Source organism: Psammomys obesus, unplaced genomic scaffold (genome assembly GCF_907164565.1).
Source record: "Psammomys obesus unplaced genomic scaffold, mPsaObe1.curated_primary_1811, whole genome shotgun sequence".
In the NCBI taxonomy this organism is placed as follows: Eukaryota; Metazoa; Chordata; class Mammalia; order Rodentia; family Muridae; genus Psammomys; species Psammomys obesus.
In genome coordinates, this window is record NW_026590699.1 from 5,411,154 (window position 1) to 5,429,401 (window position 18,248).

Here is an 18,248-nt window from a genome sequence, read left to right on the forward strand (position 1 = left end):
GGTGCTAGCTGCAGCTCCACCTTTCATGCCTTCCCCCCCAGGAACAGGAAGTCCTTTGTGAGGGCTCATGTGGCCATTATCAGGCCCCAGAAACACAGGAGGAATGTGACTGCAGCCATCTTCTTTCCTCTATATTTCATTCTGAAGCCAGCTTCTCCCAGGCCTTTCTGCACACATCTCTCCTCCCCTTCATCTTCTTAATGGGGTCTCCAAGTATTCCAAGTGTCTTCGCTTTTCTGAAACCAACTTCAGGAAGGCTCCACTCCCTCAGCTACCCCAGACATGCTCAAGTGGGTGACAGAAAGAAATCCCTAACTCTGAATCTATCCAGCCCTGGCTTGACCAGTGTGCAGTATGTAGACTATGCAAGATGGATGTGGGCTGGTGAAAGGCAGACAAACCAAACATACTTCCCTCTCTGACTGCTACCTCATCTTCTAGAAATACAGTATCTTGGGTGCATCCGCCTCCACACCTTTGCAGCATTTTACCACAGCAAAAACTCCATGAATGCATTTTACTCCGAAGCACAGGCCCCTCTCAGCGGATGACAAAGCTCTTGGAAGGCACCGAGACTGATCTCCCTGAGTCCTCTCTTCTGGATCCCCCACACTGCCCCTTCCCAGGCAAGGCTCTCTGAGCAATCTCTGCCTTCTTCAGATGTCACAAACATTCTAGTCACTTCTAGCCAGCAGTTGTGCCAGGATGTCTTGCTCCTTTAGCATACCCCAAGCACATGGGCAGGGGGATGAAGCCAGCAGTCTGATGACTCAAAGAAGAGTAATACCATTTCCTAAAAGCCCTTATTTATATTGTTCTCTATTCAAGAGAAGGCACAGTCTATTCCAATTGAGTTCAATGGTTTAATCTGTACTACTTTAATCCTATGTGCATATATAATACATAATCCCATCTAAGACTCTATCCCTCTACCTCAGAGTACAATGGTCAGTTTGTCCTGCTCTAAAAACCAGTATTTGCAGAGAAATTCTTTTTTAAACTAACAGCTATATTGTACAGTATACATATATATAACTGTCAGCTAAAGCAGGAAATGTACGCAACTGAAAAATAAAGTACCTACTACGTGTGAATCTTTCTGTACCCAAAGTTCAGGTGTTATAAGGTTAATCTCCAATACTACAGTGTTGGGAGGCAGGGCCAGGAAAGTTTAAATCAGAGAAACCCACCCTCACGATGGATTAGCTAAGATGTCAACAAGCTTCTGGAGTGGGCTCCTCCTCTGCTCTTCTCTACTTGAGATCCCTTGTGCAGCATGCAGCCCCAGGGCACCATACCAGAAGCAGAAGGACAGCACCTTCCTCCCACAGCCTTGTGCTTCTTAGCCTCAAATCTAAAAAGTGCATTCTAGTTCCCCACAGTTCATATAGTCACAGGTCTGTTCAGAATCACGAAGGGACCGTCTATGCCCACACGGAAGCCCTAGCAAAGGCCAGGCCTTCATTTCTAGGGTGCCTGATAACTAGACTCCAACGTAAACATGTGTAAAATCCATTTATTTGGTCTTTAAGAATGATTCATGATGTATGAATGATGCTTGTAAAAAACACCGGATGGTGCCAGGTACGGTGGTGCACACCTGAACCCCAGCACTCTGGGAGGCTGAGGCAGGTGGAGCTCTGTGAGTTCTAGGCCAGCCTCAGGGCTGGAGAGATGGCTCAGAGGTTAAGAACACTCACTGTTCTTCCAAAGGTCCTGAGTTCAATTCCCAGCAACCACATGGTGGTTCATAACCATCTATAGTAAGATCTGGCATGTAGGCAGAATGTTGTATAAATAATAAATAAACCTTTAAAAAAAAAAAAAAGGCCAGCCTGGTCTACTAAGCAAGTCCAGGACAGCCAAAGATACACAGAGAAACCCTGTCTAAAAACAAAACAAACAAACAAACAAAAAACAAAAAAAAAAACATTAAAAAAAATTGGATGGGGTTGACAAGACGGCTCAGCAGTTTAGAGCACTTGCTGCTCTTGTAGAGGACGCAGGGTCGGTCCCCAGCAACCACACAGTGCCTCACAACCATCCATGACGAGTTCCAAGGCATCTGACCTTCTTCTGACCTCCTCAGGCACCAGGAACACATGTGGTATAATATATTCATACATATGTACATATGTGCAGCACATACACACAGAAATAGATAAAAAATTAAATATAAGATTGGCTAGATTTTGTGCAATGATTAGTTCAACACCAAAAATCTAAACACAGATACACATGCAGGCAAAACACCATAAAAATACATCTTTTTAAAATGAGATTCTTAGGGGTTGGAGAGATGGCTCAGTGGTTAGGAGACCAGCTGCTCTTCCAGAGTACCTGGGTTCAGTTTCCAACACCCAGATGGCTGCTCATAATTGTCTGTAACTCCAGTTCCAGCGGATCTGGTACCCTCACACAGATACACATGCAGGCAAAACACCACAAAAAAAATTTTTTTTTTAAAATATGAGATTCTCAGTAAGTTTCAAATAATTATGCCCTGATCATAAATGGTCTTTATTTAAGAATATATACTCTTGTGATTCAAACTCAATTATTTAAAAAGTAAAACCAATAAAAATCAACATGAAAGTGTTTTATTTAAAATAGTTACAAGAGGCAAGAGGACATGGAAACTTTAAAGATCAAAAATAAAATCTAGCTCAAAAATAAAATCTCCCATCACCATCATGTTTAATAACAAACACTTGACCAACAGACTGTAATTGTACAATAAATAAAAAGGCTTTCTCATTTTTCTTCTTTGCCAAAAATCATGAGCTGATGAATTAACAAGAGGAAGTTAATAATTTTTGTTAAAAAAGGCACATCCAGGCAAAATAGTTCAGGTGACTGTAAAATGCAGTGTTAAAACTGTATATAATCAACTGACTGCAAATAAATTACTCTGGAAAATTCTTAAACATGACAGGGGAGCTTTTTGAAAACGCAAGCAAACACGAGGACACTGCCTCTTTGTCAGTGTTCCTGTCTCTGAGGGGAGGCCAGCGGGAGGTGCACAACAGATCACCTCAGGACGCGCAACCCCCGTGAAGGATCCCCACCCCACAGTCCGCCATCATCTGCTGCTGTCAGAGACTTGACCTCCTCTCTGGTCTCGGCACACACTTTGTGATGGCTGCTTTCCACAGCACCGGTGCGAGTAAGAGGCTAAGGGTGGTCACGCTTAGGATGAGGAGGTATACCTGCAACAGGCAAATGGGCACGGTCACAAGAGTGCCAGAAGGTAAAGCCTACAGCCACACGTCTCAGCAAGGAGCTTCGGCAGTTCCTGAGGACACACATGCATCAGTGTGCTCCCACTGAGTGTCGGGGGTACACTGTCAACCAGAAGCTCGAGCACTGTTACAGAGAGGCGAGGCCACAGGTGAGAGGACATTTGCAATGGAAGAGCTGGGATACTGCCATTGATGGGAAGCTGCGGTCAGTTCTGACGGGCTTCGGGGTAGCAGCCTGGTTTCTCTGCTGGCCTGAGGGCGAACCCTACAGGGCCCCACACACATCAGAGGGACTCAGCCTGCACCCATCCCTTCCGCACAGCACAACTCTGCATCGGGTTCAATGATTCCTCAGTCATTCGAGATGTCTCTACAGCGCTCTTACTGTGTCCCTGTCACTGCTGCTTCCTCATATTCCTTACACAGAGACAACCACTGAATTGCAGACGCTCTACAGGCCTCCCTGTTCAACAGTGGGAGCTCTGATTGTGGGTTCAAGGCCCACCACAGGAACTACAGGCCTGTTAATTATAATTACTGTAAAAGATAATGACATCACTTCTTGGCCTTTTGGCTAAGATCAAATAGAAAATATAAAAGACAACAGCAGGATTAACTATTTTCACCTAAGAAATTCAACAGCGTATGAAAAAAAAGCAGCCAGGTCCAGCTTTCGTGACTCCCACCAAAGGCTTTCTTCCAGGCTAGCTCAGTGTCCACTGAGAGCATGCTGTGGTCCCTGAGGCCTGATGTGTCTGGACTACCAGGTCAGCAATGGTGGGAGTCGGGGGTGGGGGAGGGTGTTCTCTCTGTGCCAGAATGTTTGCAATGAAGCATTCAGTGTGCTCCATAGGCACTCACTTCTGTCAAATTATAGACTCACCTCTCTTGAGATGATGCCTGCTCTCCGTGCTCGGCTCCCCAGGACAAAGGAGAACTCACTGACCTGTGCCAGCCCTGCAGATACAATCCACTTGATGTACTGACTGCTCCTTGGCAGGATGAGAGACAGGACCAGTGCTGCCAATACAAACTGGAAGAACAGTTTATCCAGTCACTACTCATGATCGAAAGCCAGACAAAATTCCTCTCAGAATACAGAGCCTAGATGGAAAACATCAATGGCTCCTGGTCACAAACCCAGTGGGAGAGTGCACTGTGGCATCACATATCCAGAAGGCACAAAATAAACAGATGCTATCTGAATTTCATATAGAACAAAAAGGCAAATAAAAGGTTTGGATTCATTGACAGAAATAAGCCTTTCCCCAGCAAGCAGGATCAATAGCATTAAATATTAACTGCTCAAGACAGAGATTCGTTCCACACATGAGATGTTCTCCGGTAAGCAGCTGGGAATGGGCTTTGCACCAGCGACTCACCAGATACCATAGGTAGCCACACTGTGGCGGAGGCACCAGCACAGGTAACACCATAATTTGTGGCCATGAGCATGGACATTTGGAAGTACCCACATCTCCATCAGGACAGAGGCACTGACCACTCCTCAGACTTCTCCGGAACAAGCCTGTGGTCCAGGAGATGCTCCCTACCCTAGCGTCTGGTAATCCCCAACACCTCAGTTCTGAAACAGTACACTGCCCCAGCAGCCTAACCACCTGCTTCCTTGCGTCTGCCAAGGTGTGGATCAGCAGTGTCTCCACACAGTGGCATGTGCAGGCACAAAGGTCACTGGGGCTCTGCAGGATTTATGAAGCTGCTGGCTGGAGATGAGGGCCAAGGGGAAGTGTTGCCGTGTGAGGGAGAGCCGAATGGGTCTCACCAGCTGGGACTGCTAGGAGAGAGCCTTGTACCTTCATGATGACCACGGACAGGGTGAGGAATACCAGCACAGTCAGCTCATAGATCACAAAGGTGGGGAACACATGAAGCCCTGTGGGAGACAGAGAAGCGAGGCACCTCAGAGCAGGGCGGCGGGATCCCTCTCAACTGCAGCTCTACAGCTCTAGCACACTAATCACAGCCGTTCTTAAAGAGGAACTAAACCAAAACCCAAGTCCTTCTGAATGCTTTGGCAAAACCCTGTCCCTCCTCGAGGCAAAGAGGGAGACACAGCAGCCCTCCTCCCCCAGGCCACACCTGCAGAGAATACAGTGGAATCCCCAAACAGCACAGGACCCAGCACTCCTGTACACTTTGAACCAGGCATACACAGCTTGTGTGTGTGCACAGCAGCCACAGGAAGGCTCGGGGACTCTTCCACATCTTGTCATTTCTCACTTGGCTTACATGAGAAAGAAACAGTGTGGCATACCTTGCCCTAGGCATTTCTCATTGCCTCTAGAAGGACGGGGGCTGCAGGTGGGAGCATCTCTGTCCACTCAAAGCTTTGTTATCTTCTCAGGAAAATGCTAGTGTCTAGATACCTTCTTCCCATCAGGGGTTCTTGGCCCTGGAGTCAACCATTCAATAGACTCTGTGGCCTCGGCTCTTACAGACCATAGTTCTGTTTTGCTCACAAACACAAATGCAAGACTGCTCCCATTCTTTCCATAGACAGTTTCCTCTTTCCTGAGACATGGAAATGCTTCCCCAAGGTGGTGTGGACTCTGGTATGGATCCACCTGGCCCTCCAGCCTCTCCAGCTGTACATCCGGGCCCTTTTTGGGCTCTTGACTTTTGGCTCCATCTGGTGTAGCTTCCCTTTTAGGAACTTATTCTCAAAGCTTGTGCCTAGAGGTCAGACTGCTGCCTTAAAACATTCCTGAATGTTCCTCATGTCCTATTAGGCCCATGACCGGCTCCTGGAGTCTCACTTGCCACCTGGTTATAAGTCCTATAGGCTGTATAACCCTGGACATCCAAGACCTGTGCCACCAGCCCACACAGACTTTCTTGGTTAGGTCATGGTTTAGATGTTTTTGGTGTCACAGCCCATCCACATAGTTATAACTAAGTTCAGGAACACTGTGTGGTACGGTGACATTCATCCTACCCCGCACAACCACAGCTGGTGGAGATTTCCCAGGCCAAACCCTCGGGGGATAGGCTCAACCTACACATCTGGGGAACCTAATCTCTGTCTTCTCAGAGTTCCATCTGCAGGTCATACAGGAAGATCTCTCTTTTCCAAATGACAGGAGGTCAGGCTAAGCTGCGGACTGACCCATTTCTCTCCCATGGAATGTCCTATGCTGGGCATTGGTCTGGCCGCTCCCATCCCCAGTCTTTCCTGAGAGCCCCCCCCCCTCCCAGGAAATACTGTGCTTCCTACCCTAGTCATGAGGGCTCTCCTGAATGATGCCATCTGTTTAGCCCATCCAACAGGGAGTTCCTGCACCTGAGCTGTAGGCTGAGAACTCCTCTAGGTCCCTAACCCAGAGCCCTTCTGCTCTGTGGACAGAATCTTTTTCTTGCCCAGATATGTGAAGGAACATCTGGGAGACAGAATCCACTCAGTAGTGAGAACGCACACAAAAGTGAGATGGGAAAGCTGTATTCCAACCGCTCTGCCTCAAGCATCAGTGGCAGTGAGCTGTCAGTTAAGTGGCTGCCGCTGTTTGCGCTCATGGTGAACGTCACACGCTCAATACACTGTAAGGTGAACTATGCAGGCTCTGCCCCCGGCCCCCGCCGGTCTCTTGGTCTCAGGGTATTTGCTTCCTCACCTCAAAGTATGGATTTGAGAGGCAGGTAAACAAAACATGCCAAGTGAAGCACACGGTCAGCCTCTTGGTCCTTATGCTGATACCCAGGCTATAGACGAGAGGTCTGCAAGATGCCCCCAAGCCAGATCCCATTTGGTCTGTAATGATCATCTGCTGGGCCCTGCCTCACAGAAGCTTCTCAATCCCAGTTAGCAGCCTCCAGGAGTGCGGGAGTACTCAAAACCAGATGCTGCCTTGCTCATAGAACCAGATGAAGCTGACAGGTGGTGCCAGTCAGCAGCCTGTCCTCTCCTCTCCACAGATGACACCGAGACCTTGCCCCAGATCTACCACTGCAGCATGCTATAGACTGAACTATGCCCTACATATTCAGTGTGAAACTTTCTTCATAGGGCACTGTCTGGAGTAGTCTGTAGAAGGTGACCAAGGTGTGAGGACAGGGGGGTGAGTCCCACTGACAGGACCGTGTCTAGTGAAAGGGAATTCATGAATGTTTGTCTTTGAATGTTTTCTTTCTATTAAAGAAACTTTGAGGCATAAGAGATATATCTTTTGTTTAAGGGACCTGGTCTGGGGTCTTTAGTAATAACACCCCAAGCTAATGTGAGCACCAAAGTAGCTACAGATATAACAGACATGAGTGAGTGTGGCTGTGTCCTGGCAAAACATCACTCATAACAGGTGACAGACTAGGTTGGGACAGTACTAACCCTTGTCACTGGTCAAACACAGGCTACAGAGATCTGGTGCCGCATCCACGCCACACTTGCTGCCCACACAACCTCAAGCCATGAGCCTTCCTGCCTCGAAATGACAGCTGTCACTCTCCCCATCGGCCTTGGCGTCTTCCTTCCTCACCGTGGGCCTCACCCTGGCCCTTGCTCCTCACCGCCCTTCAAGTACAATGTCTATTCAGACTCACACTTGCTGGCAAGTCCTGGGCTAGTCACTGGGTGTGGTGGCACACGCCTTTAATTGAAGCACAGGAGGCAGAGACAGGCAGGCTCTTCGTGAGTCTGAGACCAGTCTGATCTACATACTGAGTTCCAGGATAGCCATGGCTACCCAAAGAGACCCTGTCTCAAACAAAGAAAAAAAACAAACAAAAATATGGATTCTCAATGACCCGAGATATGGCAGGTGAGCACACAGTAGCCAGGCGACCTAAGGGAATATGGAAATGGGTCAGATAAAACTTGGAGCTTGCCTCAGTGAGGATGGACCAACCAGTGGGAACAGAAGGCCAGGGCATCAGAACTAGCAGGCTGTGAGCATGCTCAGTGGGTGTCACAGGGTGAAGCAGAGTGCAGACGAGAGGGAAGACACGGGTCATGTTCTATGTGGATCATCCTGCACTTGGCTGACGTCTTGTGCTAAAAACCTACCCAGAACACTAAAGTGGCTAGTAAGTACTCTCATTTCAGCCCTCATGGGCCTCTCCACCTTGCGTTTCTCCTTCACAACAGACAGGGTTATGCACAGCGTTTTGTATTTCTATGTAAATCTAGCTTTCAGTTTCCACATCTTCCAGGGACTGCGCTCATTCTGCAGACCATAGTAAAGCATACGAACATCCAGCAATAAAGCAGAGGGCAGAGAGAAGTCAAAGTGCATAACACTTCTCTCCCCTAGCTGCTGCTCTAGCTTCTAGGATCAGAACCCATTCAATTCCCACAGTTGTATGGCATCCTCAAAGACCCTGGCACTGGGACCTCAGGAGGAAGATTGGGCCTTAAAGGTCACGTTAAATAGTTACCCACATTCTCACCTTTGCAGTGATGAAAGCTCACAAGCAACCACCTAATTCTTGTCCCCCTTGTCCCTCCTATTATCCCTCTTATTAAAATAAGACTTTTCCTCAGACGCTAGAAAAGAATGTATATTCAGACATAACAGACAAATGTCACGCTTATCAAAGGAATTACAGCACTGGGGGAGTACCTATGGATGCGAAGAAGATGATGGCCAGGAAGTCCCGGATAGGCTCGATGTAAGCCATGATCTCCTCGGTGACCATGTGTCCCTGAGAAGAGACCAACGCTCCAGCCAGGAAGCAGCCAAGCTCCATAGAGACGTCCAGCAACTCTGTGACCTGAGGATGAGGGAATCAGCTTCATACAGGAGCACACGGTACTGGCCAGTCCGATACTTACTGTCAGGGAGTGCTCACAGCTAGATGCTCCCCAACACAGCCGAAGAGTCACGGTGGACAGAGAGAAAAGCTAGTACTCGAGCATGACCCCAGAGACACAGGTTCCTATCTGAGGCCCCAGTAGGGCCATGAGTAGCCAGCAAGATCATATACAAGAGACCAACACTGGTTGAGTTAACTGTACTGGGGAGGAAAAAATTAACATTTCAAACATTTCAAAGATCGCTGTGATATTTTTAAATGAGGTATTTTCCAACCTTTATTTTGAATATTTGTAATATGTTTTCTTTATCTGCATCAGGAAAGAGACATATACATACTCTAGCACTAAAACTATTCTTCTTACTGACCCCAAACCTCATAGAGAAGACAGACAACCAACAGCAGGCAACTATGCTGGCAGGGAACCGGAGAAAATTTCCACCGGCCCAGAAAGGACAGAAATGTAAACACGTGAGCCACATCAGATGGAACAGAAGGCTGGCCATCGTCAACCAGTTCTTTCACTCTTGCTCTGTTAAGTATGGAGCTCAAGACTGGCTTCTGGAACATCACCAACAGAACAACTGCAAAGATGTTCTAAAACTACAGGAAATAGCAATAGTCCAATATAAAACATTTTAAAAAAGAAGTACCATGTACGGTGACATCAAACACAAAGACAAACATCAAGACACAGATGCCACAAAATGGCAGGACCTCCATACCCAACACACAATTCCACTGAGGCACCAGAAGGACCCAACAGTGAGGATGCATACACTGGACCAGGAAGGTGCCAATACTCCCTCAAGTGACCAACAGACTTAGGAAGCCAGTGACTTATGTAGGTGAGAAAAATGAAAGCCTAGAGCTGAACACTTAAGAGGAAGCTGAAGATATCATAAATAAAACTGAAAATCCTGACAGAGCTAAATTTGGGACAGAATGCTACTGGATGTCAAGCTATAAAAGTGTGAGAACGGGCATGGATTAAGAAGCAAAGCAGTAGCAAATCAAAATAACATCTTACTCATGCATAAGCAACCCCCCACATTAGCAAAGACACATGCACAGATCAACCCACTACAAACACACACAAGTACACACATACACCATCCATGTGTATTTACAAACGTGCACATGTAAATGAATTCAAACACATGTACATACACACACAACACAGCTATTTGGATTCTGACAAAGTTACACTATACAGCAATGGGCGAGGAATCTTTTATACACATGGCATTAGAAGCACATGTAAGAAACAAACCCTTACCTAACACCAAAGACTGAACTCACACCCCAGGTGGACTCTAGATGGGAAAAGTGAAGCAATGATACTTGCAGAAGAGAACACACAACATCTCCATGGCCCCAAAGTAGCAAACATCCATTCAGGATATGGCAAGAGCTAACCATAAATAAAACACTTGCTTATTGGATTACATTGAAATTAAGCAGCTCAGTTTATTCAAAATTGTCATTAGGAGCAAGCCATGACCAAGAAAACATTAGCAAGCACAGGTGTAGCGTAGAACACTATGTAACCATACGGTCAGAAGTACTGGTGTGCTCCACATGTGACCCTCATAGCCACATGGTGTCTGATCCCACGTAGATAAAAGGGCCAAGAAGCAGCAAGTCCATAGCGGCGGAAAGCAGACCGGGGCTTACGGGGATGGGGTGAACAGAGGAGGGCAGTGGGACACTCTGAGCCTTCCTGCCTCGAAATGACAGCTGTCACTCTCCCCATCGGCCTTGGCGTCTTCCTTCCTCACCATGGGCCTCAGTCAGTGAGATGTTTAAAATGCTGAAGGTTATGATCAAGTTCACAGCTGCTTTTTTAATGTGACAAAAAACATGGCAAGATATTTTTAGGTCCTACAGATGAATAAAGAAATCACCAATCCCATAAGAAACAACCAGACGACATTCAGAGGCAGCCCAGAGCAGATCCCAGGTTTCTTGTATCGCTTAAAAGGACAGTTGACCCCAGCAGCCCCAAGAGAATGGGAATCTGAATCTATTACATATTATACTCTGTGTGTATGCAAACACACAGAACAGAAAGGCTGAGGTTAAGACAGACAACACCAAGTATCAGGAGGGTGTGGAAGAGCTGGCTTCCCACCAACGTTAATGTCACAGATCATGCTTTGGGTGAACCAGACTCGAAGTCAAGGTAACCAGATGTGCATTCCACAGCCCAGAAATTCCACCTCCTTAAAAATGAAACCCAGGGGAAAGCCACGGGAGACAACAAGCAGCAGCTCTCTCACATGACCCCTGGCTGGAGCCGTGACGTGAATTATGAACATCTGATGTGCTAAAAGCCTGCACCTCCTGTCACACTCAGCACCTCACAGCAGGCGCCCAGCAAACACTGCCGAGTGACCAGAGGGGAAAACCGAGTGCCAATGAGGAGTCACTCCGCCTGGTTTATCACCCCCCCACACAGGGCAGCTTCTGGGGATGTTACTTTTCAAAAAGAGAGTACTCTGGAATAGAGAGAACAGGGGGAATTTTTAAATAAGTAACATTCTTGAAAGAGTCAGTCATCAAGAACAGAAGCGAGTCCTGTGCTTCCCCAAGGTGATAAAATACCGTACGTAAAGAAATAATTTGTTAATTTCCTTTTCAAAAACTGAAACCTTTACTCTCAAGACACATACAGTGTGAAGAGGAGCACTTAGGTTCCCAGGGCGGTATCCTGCCTAACTCAGTGGCTTGGCCAGGCTGCCCGCCAGCCTCTCCTGGCATTAGAGTTCCCTTCCTCCCTCAGTTTCTCAAGTTGCTATTTTATAAGTACTATACAAACAGACTCTCTCAGGCAGGCACAGCCTTTGAGGAACAACTCTTCCACACTGCCTGATGCTCTGCAGGCACACTGGGCTTGTGTGGCCTAGCAGTTTGAATGTAGGGCAGATTCCCCAGCATGGATATACCATCATTTCTACTTATTTATTTAGTGTATATGTGTCTATGTGTGTATATGTGCACGTATGGAGGCCGGAGGTAAACATCAGGTGCCTGCTGCAATCACAGTCCCTCTCTTTTTCACTTTTTGCTTACTTACTTTTGCAGATGTGATGTCACTGAAGCTCTGCCAGACTGCATGGCAAGCAGCCCCAGGGATGTGTCTGTATCTGCCCCTCAGCACCTTAGCTCATGGATATCAGGCACTTGTCACCACATGGCTTTCTAGGGGTCCACACTCTATATGGATGCTAGGGTCCTCGTGCTTTCAAGGCCGACACTTCAACAACTGAACCGTCTCCCCAGCCCCAGAGTACCACAGTTTCTTTCTACTCACCTTGGAGGACAACTGGCTATTTTAATACGAGTGCTATGAACACCCATGGGATTCTGAGCAAACAGACACCTTCATTTTCCTGGAAAAGTGTTGTGCAGCAGCTGAACAGTGCAGTGAAAGTGTGTGCTCATAACCTCTGCTTTTGTGTGGGTGCCTCTAGACCTTCCACGACTCTTCTCACGAAGAGGTACCCTTCCTCACACAATCCTTGTTTGTTTTTGTTGTTGCTGTCATTTCCTTCCTTCCTTTTTTTTTTTTTTTTTTTTTTTTTTTGGTTTTTTGAGACAGAGTTTCTCTGTGTAGCTGTGGCTGTCCTGGACTTGCTTTGTAGATGAGGGTGGCATTGAACTCACAGCCATCCCCCTGCCTCTGCCTCCCTGAATGCTGGGATTAAAGGCATGTGCCACCACACCAGGCTTTGACTTGCTATTTAGAATGCAAACCTTTGTGAAGCTTAAGACGGTAATGTGCTTACGTGCCTTTTCATGGACACACACTTGTTTTAAAAGTCGTATTTTCACAAAGTACTTGATGATCAAATAGGTTCGGCCATGCTAGGATAAAATGTGTACGAAACAAGCACTCTTATTTGTAATGTTTCAGGGACTTCTCAAGTGAACAAGTGACCAGCAGTCAAGGCTGCAGTGAGACTGTATGCAAGGCCACGGAACAACACCAACAGTTGAGGATTACCGTCAGCATTAGGAAGACGAAAGCGGATACTCCCAGGATAAGGATTTCTTTGTTCCCTTTGCTTTCCACATGCAGCTTTCGATAGTACGGTCCTATGAGATAAGTCTTTATGACAAGACATAGAAGAAAAACAGCAGCTAGCGAAAAGAGAATCTGTCCAATCAGAAACAGTATCCGCAGCACTTCCATGAAGACGCTAGGAAAGAAAAGAAAGGGATGTCATGTCACCTCCAAATATAATCTACAAATAACCTCAAAGTCTACAAATAATCTTAAAATGTTTTTTAACATGTTACAAAATAAATGACCCAAATCATACATACTTTTATTTGTAAATGCTAAAAGAAAGTCTATGTATTACATTAATTTAGAAAATTAAGTCATGTGACTGTAATGTGGGTTGTTGGGTATCTATGTATGGAAGCAGCTTTTGAGGATGTAAAGAGTTTCCACTAGGGCTAGGGAGATGCTCAGTGGGTGAAAGCATTTGCTCCACAAGCATGAAGACCTGATCTGCAATAACTAGTCAGTTCACAAGCCGATGCACTATCCCACTCCTAGGTTGCCTAGCAACCTAACCACATCACCTGCGCTGCCCGCCAGATGTGTATAAGATATACTTCAGCCGTGCACCAGATATAAAAGACCTACTGATCACAGCAGGCTCTCTCTGCCTCAGTTTCTCTCCCCCTCTCTGACTTTCTCTCTCGGGGTACCTTACCCACACCCTTTCTCTCTTCTATGCTTTCCCACTGTCTCTCTCTGTTTCTCTCTGTCTTTCTCTCTCTGCCCTCAAGGCTCAATAAACTTCCATGTACCACACCTATTGTGCAGCGAGTAATATTTATAACATAACAACTAGCACCCATTAAAAACAAAACAAAAGGCCAGGTGTGGGGGTGCACACTTTTAATCCTAGCACTTCGGAAGCAGAGGCAGGCCAATCTCTGTAAGTCTGAGGCCAGCCTGGTCTATATAGTGAATTCCACACTAGCCAAAGCTGCATAGTAAGACCTTGTCTCAAACAACCACCACCACCACCAAGGATCACTGGGTGTGGCCATGTGCATGCTCATGCCCGTGCTGTGTGTCAGAGTGGGAGCCCAGCCGGGGCTGGTGCCATCTCAGTTCCAGATTCGGAGGGATGCACTGCCTCAAGGATAAGACAGAGCAACAAAGCAGGACACCTCTGCATGCACCCTTCCCCATCTGCAAGAACACACATGCACACACACCATTCACATTCATTCACATTTACCATATACACCACACACATAGACATACATACACACATGTATACACACCATACATATATATTCACATACAGCACAAACACAGACCATACACCTACACACATACACTAGATACATATGCACACACACACACACACACACACACATGCATACACATACAAAGAGTCTAATAGCTTTTTATCTCTATAAGTACTGATATAAATAAAACTATAGACAGAAGGCTGAGCAGAAGGCTTACCTCCTGGAGATAAGCACAGGATTTACATGAGTAAGCTATAGCTCGCCTGTTAAAGCAAGATCAGGCTCTCAGTCTCTCACACAGTCTACTCTTTGTTCTGTAGGGCTCCCTCTATTTCCCAACTATGCTTACACCCTGGCTGGCATTTCTGGAGGCCTGCTGGACGTGTAACATGATCAAAGGCTTTCGGACAAGTGAATTTTTCGGACAAGCTGACTTTTCCTTCCATACGGACCAAGCAGGTGCAGCCTAGGGCTGTTGGGGGGAGGAATGAGAGGATATATAGATATAGTGACAATGGCACCCACCACAACACCTCTCACAAATACCACTGCACACCACAACACACCTGTGCAAACACACACGGTATCACTACTTTTCTGAGGACCCTTGGCAGGCACACAGATTGACTCAGTTAGGTCTCTGGACTGCCTTAGAACAGGGAGCCCACTCCACATCACAGCAGAGAGCATTAAAGTGGTGGAACATCCCAGGCAAGGGGCCAGCGGTATACCACAAAGCCGGGATCGGCCTATCGGTGTCACCACAGCCTGTGCTAAGAGACACGTGTCATGAGTTCAGGCACCACGCTGGGAAAGGAATTGTGTAGCATTTCTAAGAACAAACGACTGTCCACTGGACAAGCGGCCAGGGTGCACACTTACCTGGAAGCTGTGCTTGCTCCGGCCTGTATGAGTGTTGGCATGACGGCAATGAACAGCCCCAGCTGCACATCCTGCATCACCAGCATGCCAAGCAGCACTGTGCTGTAGTCAATGTCACCTGCTGGGAAACAGCTACTCAGAACAAAGGCTCAGCAGCTCAGAGCACCCCAGTCAACACCCAGAGCCTGGCCACTGTCACTGTTCAGTGGGCAAAGGTGTTTGTTTGCAGCACATGCGTGTCGGCCTGAATCCAACCTCCAGAGCCCATGACAAGGTGGGCGGAGAGCTGACTCCACAAAGTTGTCTGCAGTCCACAAGCACGCCACAGTGCATGCTCGTAGACACGCACACTAGCGAAGTTAAAAACAAAACAAAACAGCAAGCACAGGACTTGACATATTTTTAAGATAATTCAAATAATCATTGGAATTTAAATAAAAAGACTTTAAAATCTCTTTGGAACAGTAAGGAGGCACAGCTGTAGTCCTAACTACTGCAAGGCTGAGATGGATTATTCTAATTTAGGGCCACTCTAAGCAATATAACAAGGCCCATCTCAAAACACACGTAAGCAAGTTTATAATCTTTAAAATCAATGTTTGCTCTCAAAGAAAAATTTGTATTAGTTTTATTTGAGATGGGGGTAGGCAGGTTCACCATGGTGCCCAGACTGGCCTTTAGGCTCAAGAAATCCTGGGACTACGATGCTATGCCACTGCCTGAAAAGCTTTTTATAAAAAAATCACCAAAATACCTTACTTCTGTGGCTTGCTATTAATATAATTACAGCAAAATGCCACTGTCAGAAGATGCGGTGGCAAACGAGACACATGCTTGGCTAATGGAAAGACGTGCTCTTTGTCCTTGCCCCGGCTCCCTAACAAGCAGGCCTCAACCCTTTCTGGTTGCAGGTTCCCACATTCTGCATACCACTCCCTCTCCCTCCCCTGGCCCAGGAAGGGGCTCTTCCTAACCACAGCGGTAAAGCAGGAACTACAGATTGCGTTTCCACCTTAGCGGTTACCTTTTGTTCTTAGGAGCAATTACAAAACCCCTTGCACAGAGAAAAACAGAGAGTCCCACCAACGGTGCAGTGGCATCTGCTGCCAGCTTCCAAGCTGCTGCCATTGCCACAGCCCTCCCCTCTCTGCAGAGCCAAGGCTACACATCAGGCTTGGCATCTGTTACACTTTCTTCTTGACTAAAGACACAGTGCAACCAGCTGTGTCAAAGTCCTGCTGTCTTGACCCAAGAAATCGTGAGCCACAAGCTGCCTGTCCTTCCTTGAGTGGCTTCTGTCAGGGTTATTTTCCCACAGCAACAGAAGCAGTGACTGAGACAAGCTCTGTGTGTTATGGAGTGGGCACAAGTCTCCCCCGGCCTTCCTGTGCTCACAGCTATCAATCTTTTCCTGGGGGTCAGCAGTTTACATTTTAGGAAGTGTACACTAAGGTCATGGGACAGCCTACCTTTCCTTCAGTAGTTCTCAAGCTCTGTTCCTCACACACTGCTGCTGACCCATGGAGAACTTACTTTTTCCAGAGGTCAGGAAAGGGCTCTGATTTCATTCTTTCCATTGGGGCAGCTGTTCTGGCCAGTGACTCCCCATTTCCTCCCATGTACTCTCAGAACCTAGGGTCCTGTTCAGTTCCACACGAGCTGGCACCTTGTCATAGCCACAGAAAGGTGTTCTGAAGGGTTCCTCATGCAATATATATACATTTTTTAATTTATTTATGTTGGGCTGGAAAGATGGCTCAGAGGTTAGGAGCACTGGCTGTCTTTTTAAAGGTCCTGAGTTCAATTTCTGGCAATGAAATTGACATGACAGCTCATAAGCATCTATAGTAAGGTCTGGGGCCTCTTCTGGCCTGTAGGCAGAACACTGCATAAGTGATAAATACATTATGTAATTTATTTATGTCTATTTATGTGTTTGAGTGTTTTGCCTGTGTAAATGTATTTGCACCATGTACACACAGTGCCCGAGGGAACTGGAAGAGGTCACTGGATCCCTTGGAGTTGAAGTTAAAGAGGTTGTGAGCTGACATCTGGGTGCCGAGAACCAAATCCCTGCTCTGCAAGAACAGGAAACATTCTGGCCCACTGAGCCATCTCCAGCCCCTCCTCACTCAGGTCCACCAGGGCCATTCCTGGCCTCTTGGCTTCTAATGGATCTGAATTTCCTTTTGCCAACTTTCATGAAAATAATGGCAGATCTCTTTATTAGCATAGCTGTGAACTTATAAATGCAAGGAGAAATAATATCTTACTAATTAGGCCTTTTTGTCCATAAACAGGAAAAAAACCCTGATTAAATCTTTAGTAATTTTCCATTAGAATGATTTTTCCCCTCAATGGTAACAAACACCTTTTGACAGACTTATTCCCAAATTTCTTGGATATTTTACTACTACTATATGTTAAAACTAAAAGAGGAGGAGGAGGAGGAGAAGGAGGAGGAGGAGGAGGAGGAGGAGGAGGAGGAGGAGGAGGAGGAGACGACAAGATTTTTAGCCCAGGATGGCCTATGAAAATGACCTGGACTTTTGATCACCCTGCCTCTATCTCCCAAGGGCTGGGATTACGGCCCAATGCCCTCTGCCTGGCTTATGCAGTACTGGGGGTTGAACACAAGGCCTCAAGCATGCCAGGCAAGCAAGCACTCTACCAACTGAGCTATATCCCCAGACATTGGCCGCCCCTCCCGACTCATCTCCTGAGACTGCAGGTACACCACCTTCTTAACAGACATCAAAAACTTGCCAGGGTCTCCATCTCAGCGTATCAGCCTCTCTGCCACACACACCAACGGCAGTATGTCCTTTGAACTTTTCTACACTTTCAGTATGCCCTCAAAAACAAAACAAAAACAGCCTACTTTCCAAGCAGTCCTCAGTAGTCAAGCTTGTAAATCTGTTCCCTGCCATGTTCGTCTGGCTGTGGACCTCCTGCTGTTGTGTCCTGTGAGTGGGGTGTGTTGTATCCTGTGAGTGGGGTGTGTTGTATCCTGTAGAGAGGGGTGTGTTGTATCCTGTGAGTGGGGTGTGTTGTGTCCTGTGAGTGGGGTGTGTTGTA

General features: G+C 46.8%; 1 protein-coding gene across 3 annotated transcripts in view; it reads right to left on the bottom strand.

The window, feature by feature from the left end:
* Window positions 1-2,584: 2,584 nt before the first annotated feature.
* The window catches only part of Tmco3 (transmembrane and coiled-coil domains 3), a 35,074-nt gene continuing 19,410 nt past the window's right edge, over window positions 2,585-18,248 (bottom strand). For 2 of the 3 annotated variants that reach the window (XM_055608401.1, XM_055608402.1), the window contains exons 8-13: window positions 15,171-15,291; window positions 13,015-13,210; window positions 8,813-8,963; window positions 5,057-5,136; window positions 4,126-4,275; window positions 2,585-3,209 (exon numbers count right to left, since the gene is read on the bottom strand). In XM_055608401.1, coding sequence (XP_055464376.1) covers window positions 3,096-3,209; window positions 4,126-4,275; window positions 5,057-5,136; window positions 8,813-8,963; window positions 13,015-13,210; window positions 15,171-15,291 — 812 coding nt within the window. In that variant the 3' untranslated portion in view covers window positions 2,585-3,095. The remainder of the gene's footprint in view (window positions 3,210-4,125; window positions 4,276-5,056; window positions 5,137-8,812; window positions 8,964-13,014; window positions 13,211-15,170; window positions 15,292-18,248) is intronic. The other variant, XM_055608403.1, reaches the window with a different exon arrangement.